The sequence below is a fragment of the Ahaetulla prasina genome, chromosome 1, assembly GCF_028640845.1.
Source record: "Ahaetulla prasina isolate Xishuangbanna chromosome 1, ASM2864084v1, whole genome shotgun sequence".
Taxonomy (NCBI): Eukaryota; Metazoa; Chordata; class Lepidosauria; order Squamata; family Colubridae; genus Ahaetulla; species Ahaetulla prasina.
In genome coordinates, this window is record NC_080539.1 from 218,438,126 (window position 1) to 218,465,457 (window position 27,332).

General features: G+C 39.9%; 1 protein-coding gene across 1 annotated transcript in view; it reads left to right on the top strand.

The window, feature by feature from the left end:
• Window positions 1–27,332, top strand: part of LRP2 (LDL receptor related protein 2) — a 165,928-nt gene that overhangs the window by 12,533 nt on the left and 126,063 nt on the right. Inside the window, exons 2-4 of the mRNA XM_058191100.1 lie at window positions 16,132–16,239; window positions 17,087–17,209; window positions 21,295–21,411. Of these exons, the coding sequence (XP_058047083.1) occupies window positions 16,132–16,239; window positions 17,087–17,209; window positions 21,295–21,411 (348 nt within the window). The remainder of the gene's footprint in view (window positions 1–16,131; window positions 16,240–17,086; window positions 17,210–21,294; window positions 21,412–27,332) is intronic.

The following is a 27,332-nucleotide window of genomic DNA, read 5'->3' on the forward strand; positions in this document are numbered from 1 at the left end:
GCTAAGTGAACTTAGTTGTCACTCTAATTTATGGTTGGTTTATAAGCTAGCAAAACAGTAGTTAAAGAAAACAACTGTGGCTTGCCCTGTCAGTTGCTGGTTCATTTACATCTTCGCTTTTAGTTGCTTGTGCAATAAATTGCTGTAGATTAGTCAAGAGTAAAACTGCACATTTGAAGTTTTCAGAGCTGTCTTGAATTCCTTGGCTGCAGCCCTTAGAGACCACCAAGTGGAATGACTGTATTCTAATATTTATTGTGACTAAAAAAAATCACACAAAATATAGTAATAAAAATATAATTAAAATGAAATTAATTGCAGTTTATTCTATCTATATTTTCTCCACATGCCCTGCTCTGAATATTTAATAATGGCACAGAAATTTATGATTTATACCGGTAACTGACAGACTGATTTCAGCAATGCTATTACAGTAAATCTATTTCTGTCAGTCTTTGTGAACTTCAGCCTTTCAGTCTATATATTTTTTGGGTATGTAGCATTTATTTTTATTACAGAATACAGTCAGTAAAATAAGAGGTGCATCAGTTTGCCTGTCGTGTACTATACAAGAATTTGAGTGGGGGCTTAGAAATATTTTGAATGAGTATAGAGAATGAAAAATGACATGAATTTTCCACCTGTTTTGACAGTTGTAGAAAATTCATTGTTGAATTAGAATAGTAAACATTTGAGGGCTGGAAAGAAAGGAGAATCAAGTTCTCAGAAAAGGGTGTGTTAGTTTTTATTCTTTTTGTCCTTCCTATTGTAAAAGCTCAATCAAGTACAAAATGAGTGAATCACTGTGTAAACTGGGAAAAGCATGGCATTTGTATTTATAAATTTTCTTTGCAGAATCTTAGAGCACATCACATTATATGAATAAAATGAATACATTTCATTTATTGAATGCTGATCCTTAAATAGGATACCACCAAGGTAACTTTAAATGATTGATCTCCATCGTTTAAAAACAAACTCCAAACTATATTATTGTAGAAGCAGTTCTATAATAATCTCTGTTTTAAGGGATACCTTTCTATTTTAGCATTATTGGTTATCCCACATCTCCTCCTCTGCAGCTGCACAGAAAAAAAGACAACGAAGGTCTGCAGATCCTTTTTCAGAATGCTGCTTTGGAATTGAGGTGGGGAGTGGGAGGAAAAACATCTGAAGAGCTACTAAAAAGATAAGGGAAGATCTTGTCACTTAGCTTATCTTCTGGGGGAATATATACGGCTCCAGTAAGTGATTGATAAAGTCTCTATGAGAGTAGGTTTGGTCTTAATGGCTGACCTGTTTGATGGAACAGGTATGGGCCTCTAAAAAAAATCCTATCATAGCGTTCAGTGAAGGTGTGATTAGATGATTTCTAGTTCATATACAGAGTGTAACCAACATTCAGAATGACTTTTGCAAATACGGAGTTTGAAGATTCTGGGTCTGTGATAAATTAAGATTGTAATATTGCCCACGCACAGTTTTTTAAATTTACAATTTAAAACATGTTTACCTTGAAGCAGGTAGAGTCCAATGTCTGTGGAGATTCTCAGCCATCGAGGTCAATGTTGTCCCAAAGGGGCTTTTTACAAGAGGCAACTGGACTTTCTGATTTTTCTTTCAAGATGTTTTGCTTCTCATCCAAGAAGCTTCCAGAGCTGAAGAAGCTTCTTGGTTGAGAAGCAAAACATCTTGAAAGAAAACAAAACAAAACCCAGTTGCCTTTTGAAAAAAAGCACCTTTGGGAGAGTTCAGGTTCTCAGTTTAGTAGTATTAACCTTCAAAATAATAAAAAAAAAACATGGAGAAGGAGCTTGAACCATTTCAAACTGCTGTAATCCTAAAAGGACACAACAGTATTATCACCTACTAGGATTTTGCATTGTGTATCCTACAGCCGGGCCATCATATCAAATTTTTTTCCCGAAGGCCATCACTCTGCTAAACAAATAATTCCCTCAACACTGTCAAGCTATTTACTAAATCTGCACTACTATTAATCTTCTCATCGTTCCCATCACCAATATCTTTCCACTTATGACTGTATGACTGTAAAGTTTTTGGTTTGATGCTATATGCTGATCAGTTAGGAATTGATAAGGAGACTCCTGTCAGGTGCAAGAAATCAGGAGCCAGGACAAAGTTCAAAAGTACTGGTACTACAAATTTATTTCATACTACCTGTACAGAAGAATCTGAACTACTAATGGTCAAGGTGAATTGGTGCCATATTTGTCAATGGACTTCAAGACGGTTGGACTTAAGTCTGTAGAGACTCCAAACTGATGATGTATTTTGACTCCAGCATTGGGCTCAGCTTGGTCATCTCTTACATCTAGTTTAGAAGCAATGTAATCAAAACACTTTAAAATTTTACTATGAGTTCCTTATTCAACTTCCAATGTTCTAACATGATGGCTAGAATTAAGCTACGTTTCCCTTGAGACCTGATTCAAACTTTGTCATCTTAGAGCTGACTGGACAAGTCTATTGTGGAACTTCCTTAGTTCATGTCACCTTGCTGGATAGGTTGTCTTCCAACCTAAGAAGACAAATTAATGTTGATTTGGCATATTGTGGTCTTGCCCCTCAACACTACTGGGTTTAGAGCTTCCTATTTTATCACAATCCTCCTTCCTCCAATATGTTCTGTATATTGTTTCTTTAATAACTTATATGTTCTTCATAGAAGACTACTTAATGGTCCTAATGGGGACCCCGTTTGGTATTATAGCTAAGGGTACAAACTGGAAGACTGTGAGTTCTAGTCCCACTTTAACTACGAAAGCCAGATGGGTGACTTTGGACCAGTCTCGCTCAGCCCAACTCACCTCACAAGGTTGGTTTTGTGGGGAAAATAGGAGGAGGAAGAAGTATGAGATATGTTTGCCGCCTTGAGTTGTTTATAAAAATAATAAAGTGGGATATAAATAAAAAATAAAAACATATGGTAGCTATACTGTAAAAACGTCCAAATGAAAGCCAAACTTCTTTATTTTCAGATTCAGAGGTAGAACTGGTCTCACAAATGCTATTAAAATATCCATTGTACACACTCAAATGGCAATCAACCTTATTATTTCCAATTGTTAATAACTCTAATTGCCATTGAGACCAGGGGGCTGTTACTCTTCTCCTGAATGACCACTCTTTAGTAACCTTTAAGAAGATTACAGAATTCTCATCAATAGCTGTTGGAAGCTGTCTGGTTCCTCTTTCATAGTATTAACTATTAGCTCTTAATTGCTTTAGGATTTTCCTGCAATTTTTAAAATTTCTTTTTATAGCCATCGTATTATATGCTAGTCATTTATTGTGTTGTGTTTCATCTTGGACCTAAAGAAATTTTGATTGATTGATTGGTGGAAATGGATGCATTCAACTCCTCCAAGGCAAAACAAATCATTTCCATCCCTAGACACATTTCCATCCCTTGTCCACTAAATAGTTTTACTATTTTACTAATCTGATGATGTGGACACATTTCTCTGCAGGCCTGTAAATTGAAAACATATTTTTTTTAAAAAAAATGGCCTCCAGATTGAAAAAAGTTACCTATCCTTGCCTTAACATATATTTGTATAGAAGATCTAAGTTACATAAACAATACAAGAAAAGAGCAGAAATATAAGAAAACCATTTACACTGAACCTCACAACAATGAGATATAGTTCTGTTCGTATGATAATTCATTGTAATATTGTGAAGAGTAAGTAAAAATTCTAAACTGCCATATCTCTTTATACCCATAGCTTTAAATAAAGAAAAGGGGTTATTGCATATTTAGCAATGTTGTAAATAACATTTCCTAGATATTTTCCTTCCTTCCTTCCTTCCTTCCTTCCTTCCTTCCTTCCTTCCTTCCTCCCTCCCTCCCTCCCTCCCTCCCTCCCTCCCTTCTTTTCTTTTCTTTTTTCTTTTCTTTTCTTTTCTTCTTTCTTAATCCAAAAACTAGTGTGTTTATTTCAGTAGGCAAAACAATCCAAAGAACATTTTCTAGCTTTGCATTCTATGTTGCGTGTTACTTTTGTTTCCTGAGAACATTGATAGATTGATGAAGTTTTCCCAAGATTAAACAATTAACCCTAATGCTCCATTCTTTATTGCACTCTTCTCCATTTCTTGTGTCCTTGAAATGCATTGGATCACAATTCATTACTTCTGGTTGGCTGGAAGGACGAAAGAGTTCAGTAGGGCTGGAAAGCCCCAGGCATTGGATAAGGCTGCCTTATTGCATCAATCTTTTCTATACCATGGCTTAATAATAGCCTTGAAATATGCCCTAGGAAAGAGTGATTTACTTTTTCTTCCAACATATTTTTTTCCAGAAAAAGTAAAATTCATGAGTACATTATTGGGTAGAGAATTGCTATTTTGTAAAATTATACATTTATTCTGTTTAATATAGAGAGTGACCATTTTATACTAAGTTTAAATCGCAACCAACATAGTTTATGAAAGTAGTAATACTTAACTGAAGAACATTTATTTGAACTTACAGTCATTGGGCAATTTAAGTTGTTTAAGATATTTAAGCTAAGGAAATTTAAGAGCCATTGCCTTAGATTATAGGGGTGTAGTGCTGTAGGTACTATAACTAGAACAAAAAACCTTGGAGTGAGCGACCTTTGGTGCTGGGCTCTAGCAAATTAGAGGGTCAATAGGTGGTTATGGTTGTTGGAAAACCAGTAGAGTTTATTTTTGGAGGAGAGAGTTCAGTTGCAGAGAGTTTAAACCTTGAAATCTGTGTAGATTATGATGGAGTAACCAGGGCATCCATAAAAATGGTCATTCAAAATGGCAGGCACAGCTGAGGCATCAAAGCCCCACCCCTTTTTATTATGTAAGACAAATATTGCACAGACGAGTCAGAAGAAGCAAGGCTTTGATTGCCCAGCTCTGCTTGCCATTTTGAATCCAATGACCATTTCTATGGATGCCCTTGGTTATAAAAAGATAGACCTTCATAAAAATATGGTGTGAATCAGGCAACCCATACAAATACAAATGAATTGCTTTTGGTCTCTTTGGGATTCCATTCTTCGTTGAAAGGGTCACTGTTTTATATCTGGAAAAACTTTCCTTTATTTAACAATTATTTTTAGAACGTTGTAGATGACCTTTCTGCTGTTTGCCACTGTGTGCCACGTATTCTAAACTGTTTCACGTTGTAGAATGTACAGTACATTGGAGAACAAACAGAACCAGACCTAGAACACAGTTCAATCTAGATGCATACTTGAATGCACAATTCTCATTCTCACTTTAACTCATCCCATCATCATTTCATGATTCAAAACAATAAGACAGAGTCATGGATTTTATATAGTGAGCTGATGGAACAGGGAAGTGACAGGGAAGGAAAAGAAGAAAAATGGTGAGCAGGTCTTTATAGTATATGATTCCAAGTGCTCAAACACTGAGGCAAACATCTGAACAGAGCTTATATTGTTCAAATACTGAAGCACAAAAACTGAGAAAACATCTCTTCACTGCCATCTAAAGGTTGTCCAGTTTTTTGCAACCCAACTTTGAGAGCCCTGAAAAGAAAGCCTTCCATCTTTTTGAGAAAGACTCCTGCATTCTCCTCTCCAGTACAACATTGCTTATTTTTAAGCCCATCTAAGTAAAAATATATTGCCTTTAATAGTACTGTATTGTTTATTTAGAACTTACTAGTAGTTCCTTCCAGGAACCTTGCTCACACAATTGTTTGCATGAAGGAACCACTGAGATGTATCAGTACCTGTCAAAATAAACCAGAATTTCCACTGCCATCTTTTTTAAAAAAGGGCTGACTAAAAATGAAACATTTCCTGTAAAATAATATGAGTGGTAATCAGTCTTCCACTGAGCCCAGTTTTCTTTTGAATGCTAACGTTGTTCATTCGCTCCGGCAAGCCAGCAATTCGTCCTGCTGTTCTTTGAAGGGCTCCTAGAATTATGTGGGTTTTAAAAGGCCCAAAACAATGCATTGGATTGCTACTTAAATGTAGCTAAAACAAAAAGGTAATACTTAATACTTCCTTCAGCATGAGGTCAGGAAGATCAAAGGGAAGAAAAGGCAGCAGGCCCTTGAGGACCCATACCACATTAATTAAAATCCCCAGTGGAATGATCCAAGCAAGCAAAAACATTGTGTAAAACACCCCCCCCCTTCGCCCCCAGACTCCTACAAATGGCTCTGATAATCAACAAGGGTGGGGAAAGAAATAGGTTCACATACCAAGTGGATTTGCCTAAGTTGGCATTCCATTTCACAGCCTAGATGAGAACAAATATTAGACCAAAGCCTTGGATTGGATAAATTTATTTACTTAGTTTTATAGCCTGTCCCATTACAAAGGCTGAAGATAGAGAATATAAGCTAGAAAAAAAAAGTCCGATGAAAATTGTATTCTTAAAAGAGAGAGATAAATAATTGCAATATATAACCTTGGAGTGAAGTTGAAAATACCTTTTAAACAGTAAAGATTTGGCCTCCTGTCCATTCTGCTACACTCCCCTGGAGAACAAAATAAATCTGAAAAACAAAACATTTTCCACAGCTTCAGTGGTTGCCAGATGCCGTGATGATGAGAAGTATAGGATTATGATGTGATTTTGTGAATGGAGCCTCATTTGTAAAGCTAATAATTTCTATTACAATGTCAGAAAACAAGACCATTTCTCCTTTAGCATGATTTACGACCCATGTAGCTCAGTTAAAAACATAGCACGCAATGTTTCTTTTGGGGGATTGCTCTGGGGGATCTTTGCATCCTTTTACCAACTTTGATTCTTCTTCAAATTGCAGATACAGCATTTTTATTTGGCTATTTAAGTAGCTGCACTCTAAAAATATGAAAAAAAATCACATTGTATCAGTTAACAAATGGCAATGGACTTTTTAGCAATTTTATACAGCTTAAGAAACACTATTCCTTGACTTCTGTTATTATGTTATACATATTCTCCTCTTCTTATGCTTATTCTTAAGATTTCTTCTAAATATCAGGAAGTTTCAATATACCCTCAGAAATTCAGGTAAGCTTGCTGATTTAGAAAGGTTGGCTATATACTATATGTATAAATCATCTCTGCGACTCTCTAATATTTGTTAACCTATCTGCTTGCTTTTTCATATGAACTCTATATTATTATATATCTTGTGATTATGGGGAAATGGCTCAGTAGCTAAGACGCTGAGCTTGTCAATTGAAAGGTCGGCAGTTCAGCAGTTCGAATCCCTAGTGCTGCATAATGGAGTGAGCTGTTACTTGATATTGATTGTTTCCTGATTGCTTATTTGTACCCTATGATTAGCATTAAGTATTGTATCATTAAGTGTTAAATTTGTACCCTATGACCATCATTAAGTTTATACCTTGATGAAGGTATCTTTTCTTTTATGTACACTGAGAGCATATGCACCAAGACAAATTCCTTGTGTGTCCAATCATACTTGGCCAATAAAAAATTCTATTCTATTATATTGTCCTAGCTTCTGCTAACCTAGCAGTTCAAAAGTACCACCCCATGGAGTCGGGAATGACTAGCACATATGTATGAGGGGAACCTTTACCTTTACTGTTATGGGGAAATATTTTGTTTTCTGTTCCTCCCCTGAGGTTTAGATAGATAGTCAGATCTATGTCTGCGAGCGATCACGCACTCCAGTCCCCCTGACTTTCCTCGTTCCCCGAGTAGCTTGAATCCCCAGAGCCTGGACCTTCGGCTGATGCTATGTAATGAAATGAGCCCCCCTCATTTTCGATCTTATACAAGAGGGGGGTGCAGACCTGATGGGCATCTTGGAGACCTGGTTGGGCACGGAAGGGGGGGTGCTCCTTGTTGAAATGTGCTCACCGGGCTTCCGTGCATTTCATCAGCCGAGGGCCCAGGGTAGGGGTGGAGGGGTGACGGTTATTATCAAAGAAGGTCTGGGGCCGAGGGAGGTCACTGTACCACAGATAGCCGGATGTGAGTCCCTCTTTGTGAAGTGGGGCCAGGGGATGCAGGTGGGCTTGCTGATTACGTACCTGGTTCCTTGCTGCGTGACAGCAGCCCTGCCCGAGCTGCTAGATGCGATAGCCGGGATGGCGGTTGATACCCCCAGACTTATGGTTATGGGGGATTTCAACCTGCTGTCGGTCGGTGAAACATCAGCGGCGGCTCGGGAGTTCATGGCTTCCATGACGGCCTTGGACCTGACCCAGTTAGTTAATGGTCCCACTCACATCGGGGGAAACACCCTGGATTTGATTTTTGTCTCTGGACAGTGGTTGAATGATCTAGAATTAGGGGACTTAGTCATTAAACCCCTGTCATGGACAGATCATTCGCTCCTTAAACTCGACTTTCGAACCGCCAACCCCCACCGCAGGGAGACGGGGCCGATTTGTTGGTTCCGTCCCAGGCGCCTGATGGACCTGGAGAGGTTTCTGATGGAGCTTGGGCCATTTCCTGAGGATCTAGCTCACGGCTCGACTGAAGAATAGTGGCCGCCTGGGAAAGGGCGGCGGCTGGGGCTTTGGACCGCGTCGTGCCTTTGCGGCCTCTGACCCGGTGCCTATCTCGATTGGCTCCTTGGTATTCTGAGGAGCTGAGAGAGATGAAGCGCTGGAAAAAACGCCTAGAGAATGGGTGGAGGGCCAGTCGTTCCGAATCTGATCAAACACTAGTAAGGTATTATATTCAGACCTACCTAGTGGCGATAAGAGCGGCAAAACATTATGATTTTTCCACTCTTATTGCATCAGCAGATAACTGTCCAGCCACCCTGTTTAGGGTGACCCGCTCCCTCCTTCATCAAGGAGCACAGGAGGACCCCTTGCAAGGGCGTGCTGAGGATTTTGGGCAATATCTGCATGATAAAATCACTCAGATTCGGGATGGTCTGGACTCGGATTGGGTAGATTCGGGCAGGATGACGGAGGTAGGTCTTAAGAATGTTATCTGGGAAGAGTTCGATACTGTGGCCCCCGAGGACATGGACAGGATACTGGGGAGGCTGAACGCGACCACATGTGTATTGGACCCGTGTCTCTCCTGGCTGGTACTGGCCACCCGGGAGGTTACACGAGGCTGGCTTCAGAGAATTGTCAATGTTTCTTTGATGGAGAGTGCCTTCCCTACCACCTTGAAAGAGGCGGTGGTGAGGCCCCTCCTCAAGAAGCCCTCCCTGGATCCAGCTGCTTTAGCGAATTATTGTCCCGTCTCCAACCTTCGTTTTGTGGCAAAGGTTGTTGAGAGTGTGGTGGCGCAACAGCTTCCCCAGTACCTGGATGAAACTGTCTATCTTGACCCGTTCCAGTCCGGCTTCCGGCCTGGGTACAGCATGGAGACGGCATTGGTCGCGTTGGTAGATGATCTCTGGAGGGCTCAGGACAGGGGTTGTTCCTCTGCCCTGGTCCTATTAGATCTCTCAGCGGCTTTTGATACCATCGACCATGGTATCTTGCTGCGACGGCTGGAGGGGTTAGGAGTGGGGGGCACCATTTATCGGTGGTTCTCCTCCTATCTTTCTGACCGGTCACAGACGGTGTTGGCGGGAGGGCAGAGATCGGCCGCGAGGTGCCTCATGTGCGGGGTGCCACAGGGGTCAATTCTCTCGCCTCTCCTGTTCAACATCTATATGAAGCCACTGGGTGAGATCATCCATGGTTTTGGCGTGCGATCTCATCTGTACGCTGATGATACACAGCTGTACATTTCCACCCCTAACCACCCCAACAACACCATTGAAGTGATGTCCCGGTGTCTGGAGGCCGTGCGGGTTTGGATGGGGAAAAATAGGCTTCGACTCAACCCTTCCAAGACTGAGTGGCTGTGGATGCCGGCATCCCGGTACAGCCAGCTGACTCCATCGCTGACTGTTGGGGGCGAGTCATTGGCCCCCATGGAGAAGGTTCGCAATCTAGGTGTCCTCCTGGATGTACGGCTGTCTTTTGAAGAGCATATGATGGCCGTCGCCAAGGGAGCTTTTTATCAGGTTCACCTGATACGCCAGTTGCGTCCCTTCTTAGACCGGGATTCCCTATGCACGGTCACCCACGCCCTCATCACTTCCCGCCTGGACTACTGTAATGCTCTGTACATGGGGCTCCCCTTGAAGAGCACTCGGAGGCTCCAACTGGTCCAGAATGCGGCTGCATGGGTAATAGAGGGAGTAACTTGAGGCTCCCATGTAACACCTATCCTGTGCAAGCTGCACTGGCTTCCAGTGGTCTTCCGGGTGCAATTCAAGGTGTTGGTTACCACCTTTAAAGCGCTCCATGGCATAGGACCGGGTTATTTACGGGACCGCCTGCTGCTACCAATTGCCTCCCATCGACCCATGCGCTCCTATAGAGAGGGTCTCCTCAGGGTGCCGTCAGTCAAACAATGTCGACTGGCGACCCCCAGGGGGAGGGCCTTCTCTGTTGGGGCTCCTGCCCTCTGGAATGAGCTGCCTCCAGGGATACGTCAACTCCCCGACATCCGGACCTTTCGACGCGAGCTAAAGACATTTTTGTTTCATCGCACAGGGCTGGCTTAATTTAGTTTTAATAGGGGTTTTATTAGAGTTTTAGTCTTCCTTGGCCTAATTAATTTAGTTTTTTTAAAAAAATGTTTTTAACTTTTGTGATCTTTGTTTTTACTAGGCTGTAAACCGCCCTGAGTCCTTCGGGAGAAGGGCGGTATATAAATTAAAATAATAATAATAAATAATAAAATAATAAATAATAATATTGCATTTTTTCTGATCCAAGTCTGATCCAAGAAATATCACTCTGTAAGGTTCATTTTTGAATGTATTATACATGTACAATATACAATATAGATCTGCATATGTACAGTTCTGTGTCATTACAGCAATCCTAGGGAATGTCTGTATGTTGCACATGTTTAGGTTCAGGTTGGTGCTCTTGTTTATAGTTGAAATATACTTAGGGCTCATTGTGACCTTCCAGAGGTTTCTTCCAGCAATTCCCGTACTCCTGGTCAGTGATGAAGGACGTTGGGGAAATGCACAACTTCCCTGCTTCTAATCCCTTTTACAACAATATCCTTCAATCGATTGAGCAATACTTAGTGTTGCATAAGCACAGGAGGACTTTCCAACCTTTGGGCTCCTCTAAATCACTTTAGGGTAGGGAGTTCTCTAAATTCTCTGGAACAGGTTTTGAATGTCCAAATAACTGAACATTCCCATGTTCCACTGATATCTTTTCCTGGGGAGATGTTAGTTGGTCTTTGGTTAGCATTCAAAAAGATCTTTTCCAGCTTTATTTTTTTCCTCCCCTTTGTGAATGGAAAGTATTGGGCTATTTTTTCTTTTGTATAAAATAATTTTGAGAGTGTGACCAATGACCAATTCAATAAATTATAATAGATTTTCTGAAGTATCATAGGCATTGATAACGGTACTCAGGATATGATTTATAGAAAGATGGATCATTTTTAGTGTTAAAATGAAGATAAGTACTGGTCTGCTAAGACTGGTGTACATGTGCTATTTTTTTCACTATATCTATATCAAATGATAGGAATGTACTTAAACAGAACTGTATACCATATGTATATCTGAATGCATCAGTTATTCCAATGCATGCTTAAGGAGTTGCCATTAAAGAAATGAATGAACAAATAACACTCATAGAGTTATTGCTCCTTAAATAACCAAAGAATTTGGTTTTCAAATATAAAACAGAATTCAGTCAAAGGGCTGCAAATTCCAGCCTGTGTTTGTGCATTCCTTCCGGGCATGTTCCAAGGGAGGTTGTTGTGCTTTTAAAGGTGCTTGATAAGAGCCCTGCCCCACCAGTCCCAGATCTGCCCCACCAACCATCCTCGTGCATTAGTTTCTAAGGTATTTAGGTGAACATGCTCCTGTACCACTCTGTACCACCATTTATCCAACTGAACTATCTGACCATTTGCAGGATACATTATAAATCAGGGTGTCACTACCAGACAATCAGGTTTGAACATTTCTTGCATAAAGCGGTTTGGCTACAGAATATCTCAAGGGAAGATATCACTGAATTGTGTTTATGAGTTGCTGCTTTTCCATTCAGGCTCAGCTGACCTGTTGTTTCCGCCCATCTTTTTGTGTGATTGAGGAGTTAGTAACAGTCTCTTGCCTCTAATCATGATGCTTGCTTAAGTTAAGATAGGTAACATGCAATTCAGTAATTAATTTCTGACTTTGGAATTGTAAGATATTAATTTGATAAATGCAGAAACTTTACCGTCTTTTGAGTGTGTGCTTCCAGTCTTTGTAGTTTCTGAGGCTACCTGAAAAATAACTTAGTTGAATGTGTTTCATATTTATCCCGCTACCCAAATTTTATCTGAAGGTCTTGGCATACTGTAAGAGTTATTCATATAAAGATGCATGCCCCCTACAGTTCTTGGGGTGGGGAAAAAGTTAATGCATCAATCACAGTCACCTATTAAATCTCTATGAAATTGCTGTGTCATTTTATTAAATTTTCCACCTACATTATTTTCTGTGTTTCTATTGCTAAGGATGGAATTTTAATTTATATTTATTTATTAATTAAATTTATGTATTGCCCATCACATCTGAAAATGATCTTGGGTGGTTTTTCATACATTAAAACCAGTTAACATTAAAAAAGATAAAACAGTAATAATCATAGTCATAGTAATAATGAAATCTGTAATACCATCAAGTAGGGACACGGTGGTTCAGTGGCTAAGATGCTGAGCTTGTCGATTGAAAGATTGGCGGTTCAGTGGTTCGAATCACGTAATGGGGTGAGCTCCCGTTACTTGCCCCAGCTTCTGCCAACCTAGAAGTTCGAAAGCACGTAAAAAATGCAAGTAGAAAAATAGGGACCACCTTTGGTGGGAAGGTAACAGCGTTCCGTGCGCCTTTGGTGTTGAGTCATGCCGGCCACATGACCACAGAGACGTCTTCGGACAGCACTGGCTTTTTGGCTTTGAAACGGAGATGAGCACCGCCCCCTAGAGTTGGGAACGACTAGCACATATGTGCGAGGGGAACCTTTATTTTTATTTTTTTAATTTGAATTTATATCCCGCCCTTCTCTGAAGACTCAGGGCGGCTTACATTGTGTAAGGCAATAGTCTTCATCCATTTGTATATTATATACAAAGTCAACTTTTATTGCCCCCAACAATCTGGGTCCTCATTTTACCTACCTTATAAAGGATGGAAGGCTGAGTCAACCTTGGGTCTGGTGGGACTTGAGCCTGCAGTACCGTATATACTCGAATATAAGCCGATCCGAGTATAAGCCGAGGTCCCCAATTTTACCCCAAAAACTGGGGTAAACTGGGGACTCGAGTATAAGCCGAGGGTGGGAAATGAGGCACCTACCGGTTGAAACCCTCCTCCTCAGCTGAGAAGGCTGGCGGCTCCCCGCCCGCCCTCTCACTGCACCGCAGGGCTTCAGTCCGTAAAATGTGAAAAAGAAAAAAAACTCGAGTATAAGCCGTATATACTCGAGTATAAGCCGAGGGCTTAAAAAAAAAACTCGAGTATAAGCCGTATAGACCCGAGTATAAGCCGAGGGGACGTTTTTCAGCACAAAAAATGTGCTGAAAAACTCGGCTTATACTCGAGTATATACGGTAATTGTAATTTCAGGCAGCTGTGTGTTAATAACAAACTGCATTAGTCTGTTGAGCCACTTCCCTTCCCAGCCCAGGTATTACCTTTAATACCATCAAATGTCCACATCTGCCTATTCCAGGTCCTTGGAAAGAACTCGATAGATAGAGAAAAAAATGACAAATCCAGTCTGAACATCTGGCTGACTGTGCAAGGAACGATAATAATGATAATTTTCATGTCAGAAGAATCAAAATTTTAAAAAATGCTGTCAGGTTGCTTCAGTTCTACTTGCATGAATGATATGAAGTTATTAATTAATAATCAACAAAAAGACAGATTCTTATAATTCTCCTGTAAAACAAATATGGAGAAATTTGCATAGTAAGAGCCGTCCAACACGACTCCTCCTTTTAATGCAAATAACTTAGCAAATGAGAGAGGATTCCCTTAATATGTCGTTTTTAACCGAGGTCCTGAATTGTTGCAGTCTTAAAAAGTTAATGAGGTGGGATGGCTTGTCTTAAATCTTGGTTTTAATTTAACAACTCTAGATTCTTGCTTCTAAATGAAGTTTTAATTCATCTAAATGAAGTCATCAACTCTTGATGACTTTATGGACATGTCCATGTGACTTTCTTAACAATACAGAAGTAGCTTGCCATTGTCTTCTGGGATTTGGTTATGCTTCATTTTACTTCTCATTGTAACCTAGTCTAACCTAAACCATCCCCTTGGGCTTCCTGTTGGTTACTATCCAAATACTAGATCAGTCTAATCCTGCTTAGCTTTTTGAGATCAGTCAGGTTTGGAAAGCACTTTTCAACTAATTGAGGCACTGGGTTTGTACAATACATTAATCAACCCATTTCCTAATTTGTATACTTGTCAATAAGATAGGCCAGTTAGGAATATATAGGTTGAGTGAACCAGAATGAATTTTTGTATGCCCCTTACTATCTATTCCAGGGATCGGCAACCTTAAACACTCAAAGATCCATTTGGACCCGTTTCCCACAGAAAAGAAAACATCGGGAGCCACAAAACCCTTTTGACATCTAAAATGAAGATAACACTGCATACATCACTTTTTACCTTTATGCTATGCATTAAAAAAAAACCTACAATGTGCTGCGTTTATGAAATCAATGACCTGCTACAGAGAAAACACATTTTTATTTCTGCATACAACAAAAACATTTTGAACTCCGAAAAAAAAGATGGGCCGAAAAGCTCAATAAATCACATGCTGGTGGGTGTCACACATTGGCAGTTGTGACACATATTTTGAGCGACAGGGAGCCACATCAGAGGGATGAAAGAGCCACATGCAGCTCCAAAGCAGCAGGTTGCAGACCTCTGGTCTATTCTATATGGTCATTGGAAAGGGGAGTTCTGAAGTAATAGAGTGATTTAACCAAGACTTTTTGACCATACTAACAACAAACAATGATTATTCCTGTAAAGGAGTGAAGTATTCATTATTTAACTATCTCTTAACTTTTTAAAGCTACTCTTATTTGATCTCTAAGTATGAGATATACAAACCCAGATCAGAACAAACCATAAAACGACAAACAACATGTCATTGTTTGCATATCACATTAAACAATAGCTGCAATCAGTGTATCAGTAGCAAAGATAGTTTCAAATTGGTCACTTCTCTGAAGCTGAAATTGTTAATACACTTACCCCCATCTACAAATCACTTTAAGGCCAAAACAGCCAAATCATATTCAACAGTAAACAGAGTTCCATGCAATTTCTGTAGACTTTTACAGTAAATTCATAAATTGTTTTTGTGAATAGGTCAAACAGTGGAGTGTTTGCTTTATAAAGATGTTTTCTTTTCTCTTTAACTCTCTGGGTCATACTTCAGCATTCTGAATAGGTAGACACTATTTTGTGTAGAGGTTTATGTGTTATGTACTGATTCAAATGTGACTTAACAGTTACCATATTTTTTGGAGTATAAGACGCATCAGAGTATAAGACGCACCTTAGTTTTTGGGGAGGAAAATAAGAAAAAAACTGATTGGCAGGTGGATTGGCCTCCCAGAATACCCCCAATCAGCTGTTCCCAGAGGTGAATTTTAGCAACAGGTTCCTTGGTTGTGAGCTCTGTGCCTTGCTTTTTTTTGCTTTTTTTTTTCTGCCTCTGAAACTTCTGAAACTCCGTTTTAGAAAAAACTTTTTCCTCCCTCTGAAAGCCTCAGAAACAGAGCTTCAGAAAAAAAGCCTCTGAAGCTCTGTTTGGGGGCTTCTTTTCTGTAGCTTCATTTCTGATGCTTTATTCAGCCTCTGAAACTCCGTTTGAGAAGCTGGGCGGGGCTACATTCAGAGTGTAAGACGCACCCAGATTTTCACCCTCTTTTTTGGGGGAAAAAGGTGCGTTTTATACTCTGAAAAATACGGTATATTTTCTTCAGTTGTATTGACCTGCTGATATAAGAATTTGCCCATTTGTGATGAGAAAACAATATGGACCATAGGTACTGAGATTATCCATCACACACTTTAAAATAAAATAAAATAACAGAATGCATTTTATGGCTTGATTCCAGGATGTGAGCAAGGCCAATTTCGTTGTGGAAATGGACGCTGCATTCCCGAGGACTGGAGATGTGATGGAGCAAGAGACTGTTCTGATGACACGGACGAAGCCGGCTGTCGTAAGTGGAATGAAGCTTACTTAATGCATTTGGTCTTTTCCAAACATCAGCATTAAGTATCGTTTTCCTCATCCATTGCCAGTATGGCCAGGAAATGTCATAGAGGCGAGATGTTCTGGACACTAAGTTAGGGAAAGGTGACCAAAACATAGCTGGGTATTAGGAAGGTTGAGATGCCTTCGTGATAAACAGATCTTTTAATGGCTATGAAGCATACTGATTAAACAACAGCCAAGATACTGAAGGGTACGATATGGGGATATTTGTGTTTATGTCTGTGTGGTGGTGTTGGAGAGGTGGATAGACAAGTAAAATATTTGGTTGGAAAGTGCACATAAACTTTTAGACTTTAGGTCCAGTCCAGCAGGCCTGTTCTTTATCTGGTAGTGACATATGTTACTGGCTGGGATCACATTTGCTGAATTAGTCACAATAGCAAGGTTTAAACATGGCACTAAGTCAAAAAAACAAACCAATTATGTCTCGGTAAGACCTTTGAACCCAGCTGTCTGACATTCCTAACTTGCTGATTTCTTAATCATGTGGCAAAGGGCCTAGAATTACATTTCTAGAGTTACTATTAGAATTCATTAGATTAGAGTTTTAATGCTCAAAAAAACGTTTTGTATGACTACAAGCTGAGTCCTTTATTCATCTAACATCTAAACCAGGGGTCTCCAACCTTGGTCCCTTTAAGACTTGTGGACTTCAACTCCCAGAGTCCCTCAGCCAGCAAAACTGGCTGAGGAACTCTGGGAGTTGAAGTCCACAAGTCTTAAAGGGACCAACATTGGAGACCCCTGATCTAAACCAGAACATTCAAATGCAATTTGCTTGTCCATTTTAGCGCATCCAAGCTGTGAAGGAAACCAGTTTCAGTGTCACAGTGATGGAGAATGCATTCCTCAGACATGGGTCTGTGATGATGAAGAAGATTGTGACGATGGCTCTGATGAACATCAGCAATGTCGTAAGTTATGACCTAGTAACGAGCCTCATAGATTACTGGAAAAGCACGTTTTCCTTGGAATTAGTCTAATTCAATCCCTGGCATTTCCAGAAAGTTTATTTTCTAAAATGGAAGAAAGCTGTTTCCATTCAGAATAATTGTTCTGAAATTTATGTACCAATGGGCTGAGTTGATATAAGGTTACTTCTAAAAAATTGTTTTTTAAGGTTACTTCTAATAGGTCCTCCTTAAGTGCATCCTTTCTTTTCAGATTTGAATTCCTTTATCTTTAGATTTGTTGCACAACTGCCATCTAATAATGTGTCTTTGAATAGCACTAGCACTTAGACTTATATACCGTTTCACAGTGCTTTACAGAGTCAGCATATTGCCCTCCCCCCCTCCCAAAAAAAATCTGGGTCCTCATTTTACCGACCTCAGAAGAATCCCCCAGTAATTCAGTTGAATATTGTGAATTATGATGGTTGGGGTAAATAAAGTTGAGGTTCACTTTTTTTGCATTAGGATAGATCAGTCTGTTTACATTTTAAAAACTTTTTTAAAAACTTTTTTTACGTATTTTTTTTTTAGTTTTAAATTTTTCTGTCCCATTTCTTTTTCAGCAGTTTAAAAATCTGTAAGAAAGAATGTGCTTAAGGGGATTTAAATTTAAGCATATTTATTTACCACATGTTTTTATTCCAGCTACACATTTCTAAATATATTTTACCCTAAAATACACATTTGTACATTTTTCTGCTATGAATTCTACTGGAGAAGTGCAAAATCTGGATAAGTACATTGTGACCCAATGGTTGTGGTCTAGTACAGTTCTTACTGAAATCCTCCAATGTTGAATTCTTCAAGCATCCTAATTTTTTTAATGTAAAATTTTGAGTATATTTCCAAACTTAATATGCACTTTTTACTGGAACTGGGACTTCCCAGAGGTCTAGGTTATATGCAATTTGTATACACTACTCTGTAAACATTAGACTACCTCACCTTTCGGATTTGTTTCAGACAGTGGGAACATTCCGGATTGGATTTGGAGTTCCCCTTAGTTTTAGAATTTGAATAGGCTATAAATAGAATACTTTGGTTATGATAAAGTTCACCTTTCCCCTTTGCTCTGCAGTATTTTCTAGTCTTGCTAATCTGGGCTATATTTTGTTCACTTTCTGGGAAACGGTTTCCCCGGTTGTAGTGCAGATAATTTTTTGAACTATTGACTCAGGATAACGCAAAGATTTTTATTATAGTTCCATCCCAAAGATGTTTTTTTGTCCTCCTTCCCTTTCGACAGGAGCTATAAATGCTAGTAGTTACATATTATCTATTGGGGAGGCAGTAAAGGGCAAAATCCATGACATTTTTGAAATCCAAATTTCAACTGACTTCTGACCTTTGTGCACATTAACACAATTCCATTGTAAAGTGGATTCATTGTAAAGTCTTTCACCAGTTTTGAATCAATGTTAGGAAATCACGTGATTTGTTACCATCGGATATTTGAATATATTCTTCAGTGTTATTCTTTGTTCAGTTAAAAATCACAACATGTATAATGTTGCCTGTCTCCACCTGTTTGTTGTGCATCTGTAACCATTAGTGTCGTGATGGCGAACCTATGGCATGTGTGCCACAGGTGGCATGCGAAGCCATATCGGTGGGCACGTGAGCTCAGCTCTGGCGCACATGCGTGCACTGGCCAGCTGATTTTTGGGTCTTCTGGGCCCACTAGAAGTCAGCCCATTTTCGACCTCTGGAGGGCCTCTGAGGTGATGGGGGAGGCCATTTTTGCCCTCCCCTAGCCCCTAGAAAGCCTCTGGAGCCTGGGGAGAAGAAAAACAGGCCTACCATGCCCACCGTGCCATCACGTCCCAAAAGCAGGGAGAGCGCGGGGGGAGCACCCACATGCATGGGGAGGTGGGCCACATAGAATTATGGGTGTGGGCACGTGCGTGCACGCCCCCCCACTCCCCCCACTTTTGGCACGCGATGTGGTGGTTGACTAGTGTGTCAACCAAGATTTACATCTACAAAAAAAAGCTTTATTTGTCTTCTGGTCACTAACAACAACAAAAATAATCCAATGTAGTGTAAGTGTGTGTGTGTGTGTGTGTGTGTGTGTGTGTGTGTGTGTGTGTGTGTGTGTGTGTGTTTAATTAGGAGATTCTATTTACCTCACTATTGGCCATACTGTGGTTTATTAGCATCTAGAAGGCAAGGATTTCCTATCTGGTATAATGTAACAGTTCAAAAAGATAATACAGGCAAAGTAGAAGAACAATCTGGTGTGTTAATGAATATATATCAAGCAGAATATCTTGATTCCTCAGGTAGTCTTGTGTCTTTCCTGCATGTGGATTTCTCAGAGACCAAAATTTGGTTGCCTTGAGTCTTGCATAAATATAATAAAAGCTTCAAAGAATTTATAATCTAAACACAAACACTTAACATATAGCTGAGAGCCACAAACAAACCAGGCTAGAAAGGGCAGTTAAAGATGGTGAAATTGCTGTAAGATTGCATCTTCACTGGAGAATTCCTTCTTCACATCAGTGAGTGCAACATTCCACTGATGGATTTTTCCAGCGATAGATGGCAAATTTTGGCCACAGTGAGTTGCATATTATCTTGACTTAGTTCATGAAAAATAAATTATGAGAATATAGGGACCACCCTAAAATTTTGAAACAGTAAAAGTAACCTAACTATATACTTATACAAAGTTGAATATAGTCATTTGATTATACAGTATTGGTTCAGTCTCTTTTCAAAGGCTGAATAAGTCAGTTAAGTTGTGGGCTGGACTTGGTTTGGGCTGTCCTCACTTAATGACTGTCCAGTTTAGCGATAGTTCAAAGTTATGACAGTGTGCTGAAAAAGTAACTTTATGACCAATCTTCACACTTATTACTGTTGTGTATCACTATCCCTGTGATCATACAAGTGCTTCACAACTGGCGGGCATTTATGATTGTCACAGCTTATCATTTTCATGTTTTGGTGTCTGGCTTCTGACAAGCAGAGTTCATGAAGAAGCTATCAGTAAAACAACAAGTCATGGTCATGCGATGTCCTGCATAATGACCATGAATTGCTAAACAACCACACTCAAAATGAGTTTGTTAGCCTGTTGCAGCTATGTGAGGTTTCACTTAGCAACAGAGTTGCTGATCCCAGTAGTGATCAGTGAGGATTCCCCATACTCATCAATGTTAGAGAAAGCTATAGTAGATTTAGCGAACAAGTACTGAAATTGGCCTTATTTTGCATGATGTATCTGCTCTTTTCTATGCCTTCCCTTTCTTAGGTAAGCTTTACAGGAGTTATATTAATATATCTACATAGTTAATAAATAAAATCAGGATATGAAAGCTTGATTTAGGAATGTGTAAAAGTTTACATTTACATTTATCCATTTTAACTTTTTCGTTCTATTATCGTTGAAAACAGTTCTTTAGGCTGAATATTGTATTTATGACAATACAGTAATTATATTGATATTGTATTGTTATATAATTTTGATAAATTTTAATTTATTGTACTATATTCAGCAATATGCTGTAAGCCACTTACAGTCAAGTGGAAGAGAAGCATTTGTAGCAATAGAGATGTAAATACGGATGATTCCGGTTCATTTGAAAACTGTACATTTGATAAGCCTATCTTCAGAAACAGAGAAGCCTTAGGACAGGGCTGTCAAACTCAAGGCCCGCAGGCTGGATCCGGCCCACAGGGTGCTTAGAGCTGGCCCGCGGGATTGCCCTGGAAACAGCGAAGGACCAGCCCACGGTGCTTCTGCCAACAAAAATGGAGCTTGATCCTCCCAAGCTCTGTTTTCGCTGGCAGAGGATTGCAGGAGGCTATCACAGTCGAAAACGGAGACCAGGAGCCTGTTTTTGCTGGCAGAGTGCTTAGGGTACCACAAGTGCCCCTGACACAAGCTGGCCATGCCCTTTGCCCCTGCACCCCCCCAGGTCAAACGCAACCCTGATGAAGCCCTCAATGAAATCGAGTTTGACGCCCCTGCCATAGGAGATGTGTGTATGTGTGGGTGTAAATAAATAAAAAAATCGTAAGCACAATGTTTCTTGCAGCTGGGAGAACCTGCTCCAGTCAGCAGTTTACCTGTTCCAATGGACAGTGCATCCCAAGTGGCTACAGGTGTGACCATGTCAGCGACTGCACAGATGGAACAGATGAAAGAAGCTGCCGTGAGTGCTTTTAAATCTTTCGCAGTAGATTTGGTTTCAGCCCTTCTCTCGTTGGCTTGTTAATCAATTTGTAAGATTAAGAATTTGTTGATGGACAGAAATGAACACAATATTCTTCTTGTTATCAACATTTCAGCACAGATTCTTTCATGGATTACTGAGGATGTGCTCATAACAGTTACATTGTTCTGAGGTTTAATAAACTGTACTGTTGCTCTGTAAAGGGCTAAGGCTAGGGAGAATCTTTCTCTCTTTTTCCTGATGTTAAAACAGACCAGAACCCCAAATTACATAAGCATAAAGGTGAGGGTTAGGACGTTAAAATATACTGGGTTGGGCTATGGGAGCTGAAGAGGGGCCTCTGGTGGCTCAACAGACTAAGCAGTCTGTTATTAACACAGCTGCTTGCAATTACTGCAAGTTCAAGTCCCACCAGGCCCAAGGTTGACTCAGCCTTCCATCCTTTATAAGGTAGGTAAAATGAGGACCCAGATTGTTGGGGGCAATAAGTTGACTTTGTATATAATATACAAATGGATGAAGACTATTGCTTAACACAATGTAAGCCGCCCTGAGTCTTCGGAGAAGGGCGGGATATAAATTCAAATTGAAAAAAAAAGAGATGATGATGATGATCATTTGTTGTATGCATATATGCCTGGCAGAAATTAAAATTAAACACAGTCTGTTTAGACCAGAGGTCTCCAAACTTGGCAACTTTAAGACTTGTGGACTTCAACTCCTAGAGTTCTGGAAATTCTGGGAGTTGAAGTCCACAAGTCTTAAGGTTGCCAAGGTTGGAGACCCCTGGTTTAGACTATCTTTGGTTACTATGGGTTGGAATGAGATGTCAAAAAATAAAACTTTAGATCTCTGATCCAGTACAGAAATTGACAGGGAAAAACCATTTGTCAAAGAAGGAAAAACAAAAGCAAGGAGGATGTTCAGGAACCATCAGAGGGCCTTTGTGCAGCAGCCCCGTTTGAGCTGCAGAACAGATGAATGAAGGAGAAAGAGATTTATTAACCGATGGAAAGTAAGGGAATACAAGGCTCTCTTGTCTTCATCACTACAGGTACTGAAGATGCTCAGATGAGGCACAGCGTTCAGACTTTTTAATCATGATTTTAAAATGGGGTAATCACCTTGGTTGTCTAGACACCCTTGAATATTAGTTTGTCTAGAAACAGCTCAAAAGAAACCTATAGTTTCAGATGGTTCAGAATCAGACAATTATAATTAGACTTGGGGTAATAGAGGCTTAATAACACCGGGGGAAATTAAACTCTTCGAATGCACTGCAAAATAGAATTTGGATAGAATAAAAGAGCTCGAAACTATTTATTCCTTGGGCTTTTTCCAAAGAAAATAACGCAGATGGAGAAGGACAGGAGAATTAGAAGATGCAGGCAAGGCAAGGAAAAATATCCAAAAATGAGAGCATGCAGGTGGCACTTGACTCGAGACCCTGAAAATCCTAAGGAAAAACTAATTGAACTTTTTCATCATAAAACAAATAAATAAGCCACTAAACAAAGGGTCAGCAATATTTCATTTTAAAACTCCTCTGCAATATATTTTACAGAGTTTGACAGTAAATTGATGATACTAGCCTTACTTTGTATGTGGAAATATTTTTATATAGTAAGCACAAAGTTAATAAGAGAAAGTGCTATGAGCAAACATATTCTTTCATGTCAGCCAGTACATAGTAACTGAACGTTTCCAGCTTTAATTATTAGCATCTAACAGGTGTAGGTAGGGTAGGATAGAAATGTTATACAGAGAAGCATAAACATTATAGCAGTCAGTTTCTGCCTCTTTGCATTACTGAAAACTCTGATATAACTAATATTCATTCATGCTGATGTTTCATTACCAACAAAGATAAGTAAGGATTGCTTGTCAGAAATGAAAGTTGCCTTGTGAGCCATAATGTGGTCTTCAGTCAGGAAGTGAAATCATCTGAATCCATAAATGATCTGATTCATAAATTAATTGGGTAAGACATGAGACGGTTCCAGGCAAAGAAAGCAAGAGAAGAGCATGAGCAGAGTTCTAAAGTTGGGAAGAGAAAAACCTAGTGAAGGTCTTAAAGAACATGCTAAGTGGAGTCAAAAACACCCTGACCATCAAGTAGATGAACTGTCCAGCAAGTAGTTTGTCCACATTGAGCCCAACAATCTCAAGACCTAATGACTCATTGCCCTAACTAATTGGGGAGTTATGGTCCCTAACATGAAAGTTAAAAAGTACCATTAATCTAAGTTGTACACAGGATAGAATAAAAGTTTCTTGGCTACATGACTGAATTAAAGCTACATGTTTAAGCCTTGCAAACTACGATTCTGAAAGACATCCAGGTAGAGTTATATGGAGCAAAATACATTAAAAAATGCTGACTTTCAATCATTTGGCTGATCTGTTTTGGAATGAGATTGCATTAGAGCTGAAATGTGTTTCTAGTAAAAGAAATGTAGCTCAGGGGTGTCAAACTTATGGCCCTTGGACTTAATGCTCATGCACTTAATGCTATATTTATGACTCTTATCATTCCCGCCAGCCTTTTAGCCTTGGAATTTTGCAGCCTTTTCCCAAACAAATATTTTCACAAAAGTACAAAAAAAAAAAAAAGCCACAGGGCGACAAGACACAAACTATATGAAGCCATTGTGTCAAAGTTTTGTTCAAATTGAAACCTACCTCCGATCAAGTCATCTAAGCGACCAGTAAAATGGTAAGTGTCGTGTCCCACTCCTCCGCTGACGGCCGGGTCAGGGAAATCCGAATCAGGCTTGCCTCTGCAGCTCTGCCCAAAGTCCTAGCAAAGTCCTCAGAGCAGGCAGGAGACCAGTAAGTGACTTCAGCAAGATAAGTTCGACTTTGCCTGACTCAGAGACTGCCAGAAAGCAGATCCTTTATATAGGCCATGGGGTGTGGCTCCATGACTCAGCACTCATTAAGGCCTGCCCCTCCCTTCCTTCTGTTGCCTCCGCCTATCCAATCTTCTGATGCGAGGGTCACTCCAATCAGCTGTTGTTGGAAGTAAACTTTCCTCAGGCTCACATGCTGTGGAGGAGGGGTCGGGGTCTAGCTGCTCCGTTTGCCTGGGCATGGAGCCAGGGCTGGGGCCGGGGGATGCTCCCTCCTCTGCAGCCTGCTTGGGCATGGAGCCAGGGCTGGGACCGGGAGGTGCCCCCTCCTCTGCAGCTTGTCTGGGCATGGAGCCAGAACTGGGGCCGGGAGGCATACATTCCTTCATTTTCGGGAGCAGATAAGCAGACCCCGGCTGCGGTGAGAGCGGACAAGACACAACAGGTAAGTGTTTTCCACAGTACTTGGTAAACCCAGGGTTAATTCTTGGTTTCTGTTTAGTAATCCAGGAGTCCACAAATGTTGGGATTATTACAGAATGACATATTCTGTTTTACACCAAAAAATGCTATATATCTTTCAACAACCATTAAGAGTATTGGTGTTGACAACCCTCTTCAACAGAAGGTTGCCTGTGACTGTAGGACAGAAAACTAGGGTTATTGCACTGATTGACGCTGCCTATTTGAAGTATGCTAGTGTAATAGAGGGCTTATAAACAGAATAAATTCATCTAAATCAGTGGTGAAATCCATTTTTTTTACTACCGGTTCTGTGGGCGTGGCTTCGTGGACGTGGTGTGGCTTGGTGGGCATGGCAGAAAGATACTGCAAAATCCCCATTCCCTCCCCACTCCTGGGGGAAGGATATTGCAAAATCTCCATTCCCACCCCACTCTGGGGCCAGCTAGAGGTGGTATTTGCCAGTTCTCTGAACTACTCAAAATTTCTACTACCGGTTCTCCGAACTACTCAAAATTTCCACTACCGGTTCTCCAGAACCTGTCAGAACCTGCTGGATTCCACCCCTGATCTAAATGCTACTGTGGTTCTGACTACTCACTTTGATCACAAAAGATTTTTTCCCCCATATGGGAATATTTTTGATAGTGGAAAGATTTGGCAGTTCATATTTATTCATTTATTAATTTAACATGGCTCTGGATTGCCATGACTGGTGAAATGATTCAATTGAGAAAGCTGCTTTACTTGGAATTTTGCAACATATCATATGTTCTTCTTAGAAATCACCAGAAATGTGACTAGTGTGGTACAGTTTATGTTATAATTAACCACCATGAAAGCCAAAGAGCTATTTCCAGCTGTAATAATCAGTACATATTCCCATGCTTTGAAGAAAGGCTGACGGAGCTAGGAACCAAAATACGATGTTTATTTATTTATTTATGAAAATTTCTATGGCTGCCTACTCGTTGCCATTGACTCTGGGCATCTTAGGATGGATTGATGGTTAATGTACAGGGATTATTGAAGATGTATAAATATAATTCATGTAGGATCGGGTCTGCCCAGCTACCATTTTAGAATGGTGGGGAGGGAGAAAAGAGGAGAGAGTAGGAGGTAGGAAAGAGGAGAAAAGGGGTAGAAGAGGGAGAAGAGGAAGGAAGAGGGGTAGAAGAGGGAGAAGGAAGGTGTAGGGTGGAGGGAGGAGAGGATGTAGATAAGAGAAGGGGAGGAAGGTCTGGAAAGTAGAAGAAGGTAGACGAGGGAAGAGAGTTAAAAGGAGGGGGTGGTGACTGGGCAAGCCCGACTAATTGTATATGACTGTACATTGGATGAGTTGTTGGTTATGAATGTAAAAATAAAACTTTTTTATAAAAAAAAATTGAAAGAAGATGACTCTGGGCATCTTAGAAAAATAAAAACCCAATATACAAACCATAAAAAACAATGACCTCGTCCCCATTATTATGAAGATGATTTTTAGTACATTGTTAATATAATTTGCTGCTAAAATTGCTTTGAAAAAAAGGCATATATTACATAGATACCAATAAAGGAGAATATTTGTAACTTAAGGTTGAAATGAGGACACCAAGGATCCCTTAGAACATAAATAATTTGGGAAATGGAAATTATGTTTGGTTAAACAAGGTCCAGAAAAATTTAAACGAAAATAAATATAAGGTAAATTACAAAATTTACAAAATCATTAGCTCTTTCTAAGATGAGACTGATCTCCATACCTTGACACAACTTGCAATTTTGGCCCTGCAGATAGCTACTCTTGCTCTCAAGTTTGAATTGAGAACAGGAGTAGCTACTCAAGTAGCTAAGTTTGAATTAGCTACTCAAGTTTGAATTGTTGCAACTTAGTCTATTTGAAGACTATCCAGCAACTTTATCTGGTATAGCAGATTGCTTGCACTTGAAACACATTTCAGCCATGCAACTTGTTTTATAGGTACAGTCCTGCATTTGTTTACCAGTAGTTTTCTAAAATATTGGGATTAACTTGGAAATCCCTGTATTGCTTGGCCCTGGTTATTTTCTGGGCCATCTTCTCCAAATGAGACTCCGCTCATCTTATGTTTTAAAATTAAAAGGAGATGTTTCAGAAGTAAGGGGTGATAGGAGCCCAAAATAAGGCATTTTTAGTAGCTTCCTGGAGAATGCTTGCCACCAAAGATCTGAACATTACTTTTGAAAAAGATGGTGAAAATGCTTCTGTGGAAGTGGATGTTTGGCATCTAAACTGTACTTTGTTAGGTGAGCTTACGGTTGAATTCTTGATGCATTCTAATGTTTTAACTTAATTTTAATTAGAATCTTATTGGAATGTTAAAGTTGTTGAACGTTTGTATATTTAGAATCCGTTGAAGTTAAGTTTTGTTATTTTTATATAAATTGCAAGCTGTCCAAAGACTTATGAACGTGGATGAGATATAAATTTTGCAGTAAATAAATTAGGAGGTTAGGAGATTTAGATAGCCTGTTTCTTCCTACTCTTTGTTATCAATTAAAAAAAAATCAGACTCTTTCAGCAAGCATTTCTATCACACTGTTTTTAATAGCAAGAATTGTTGG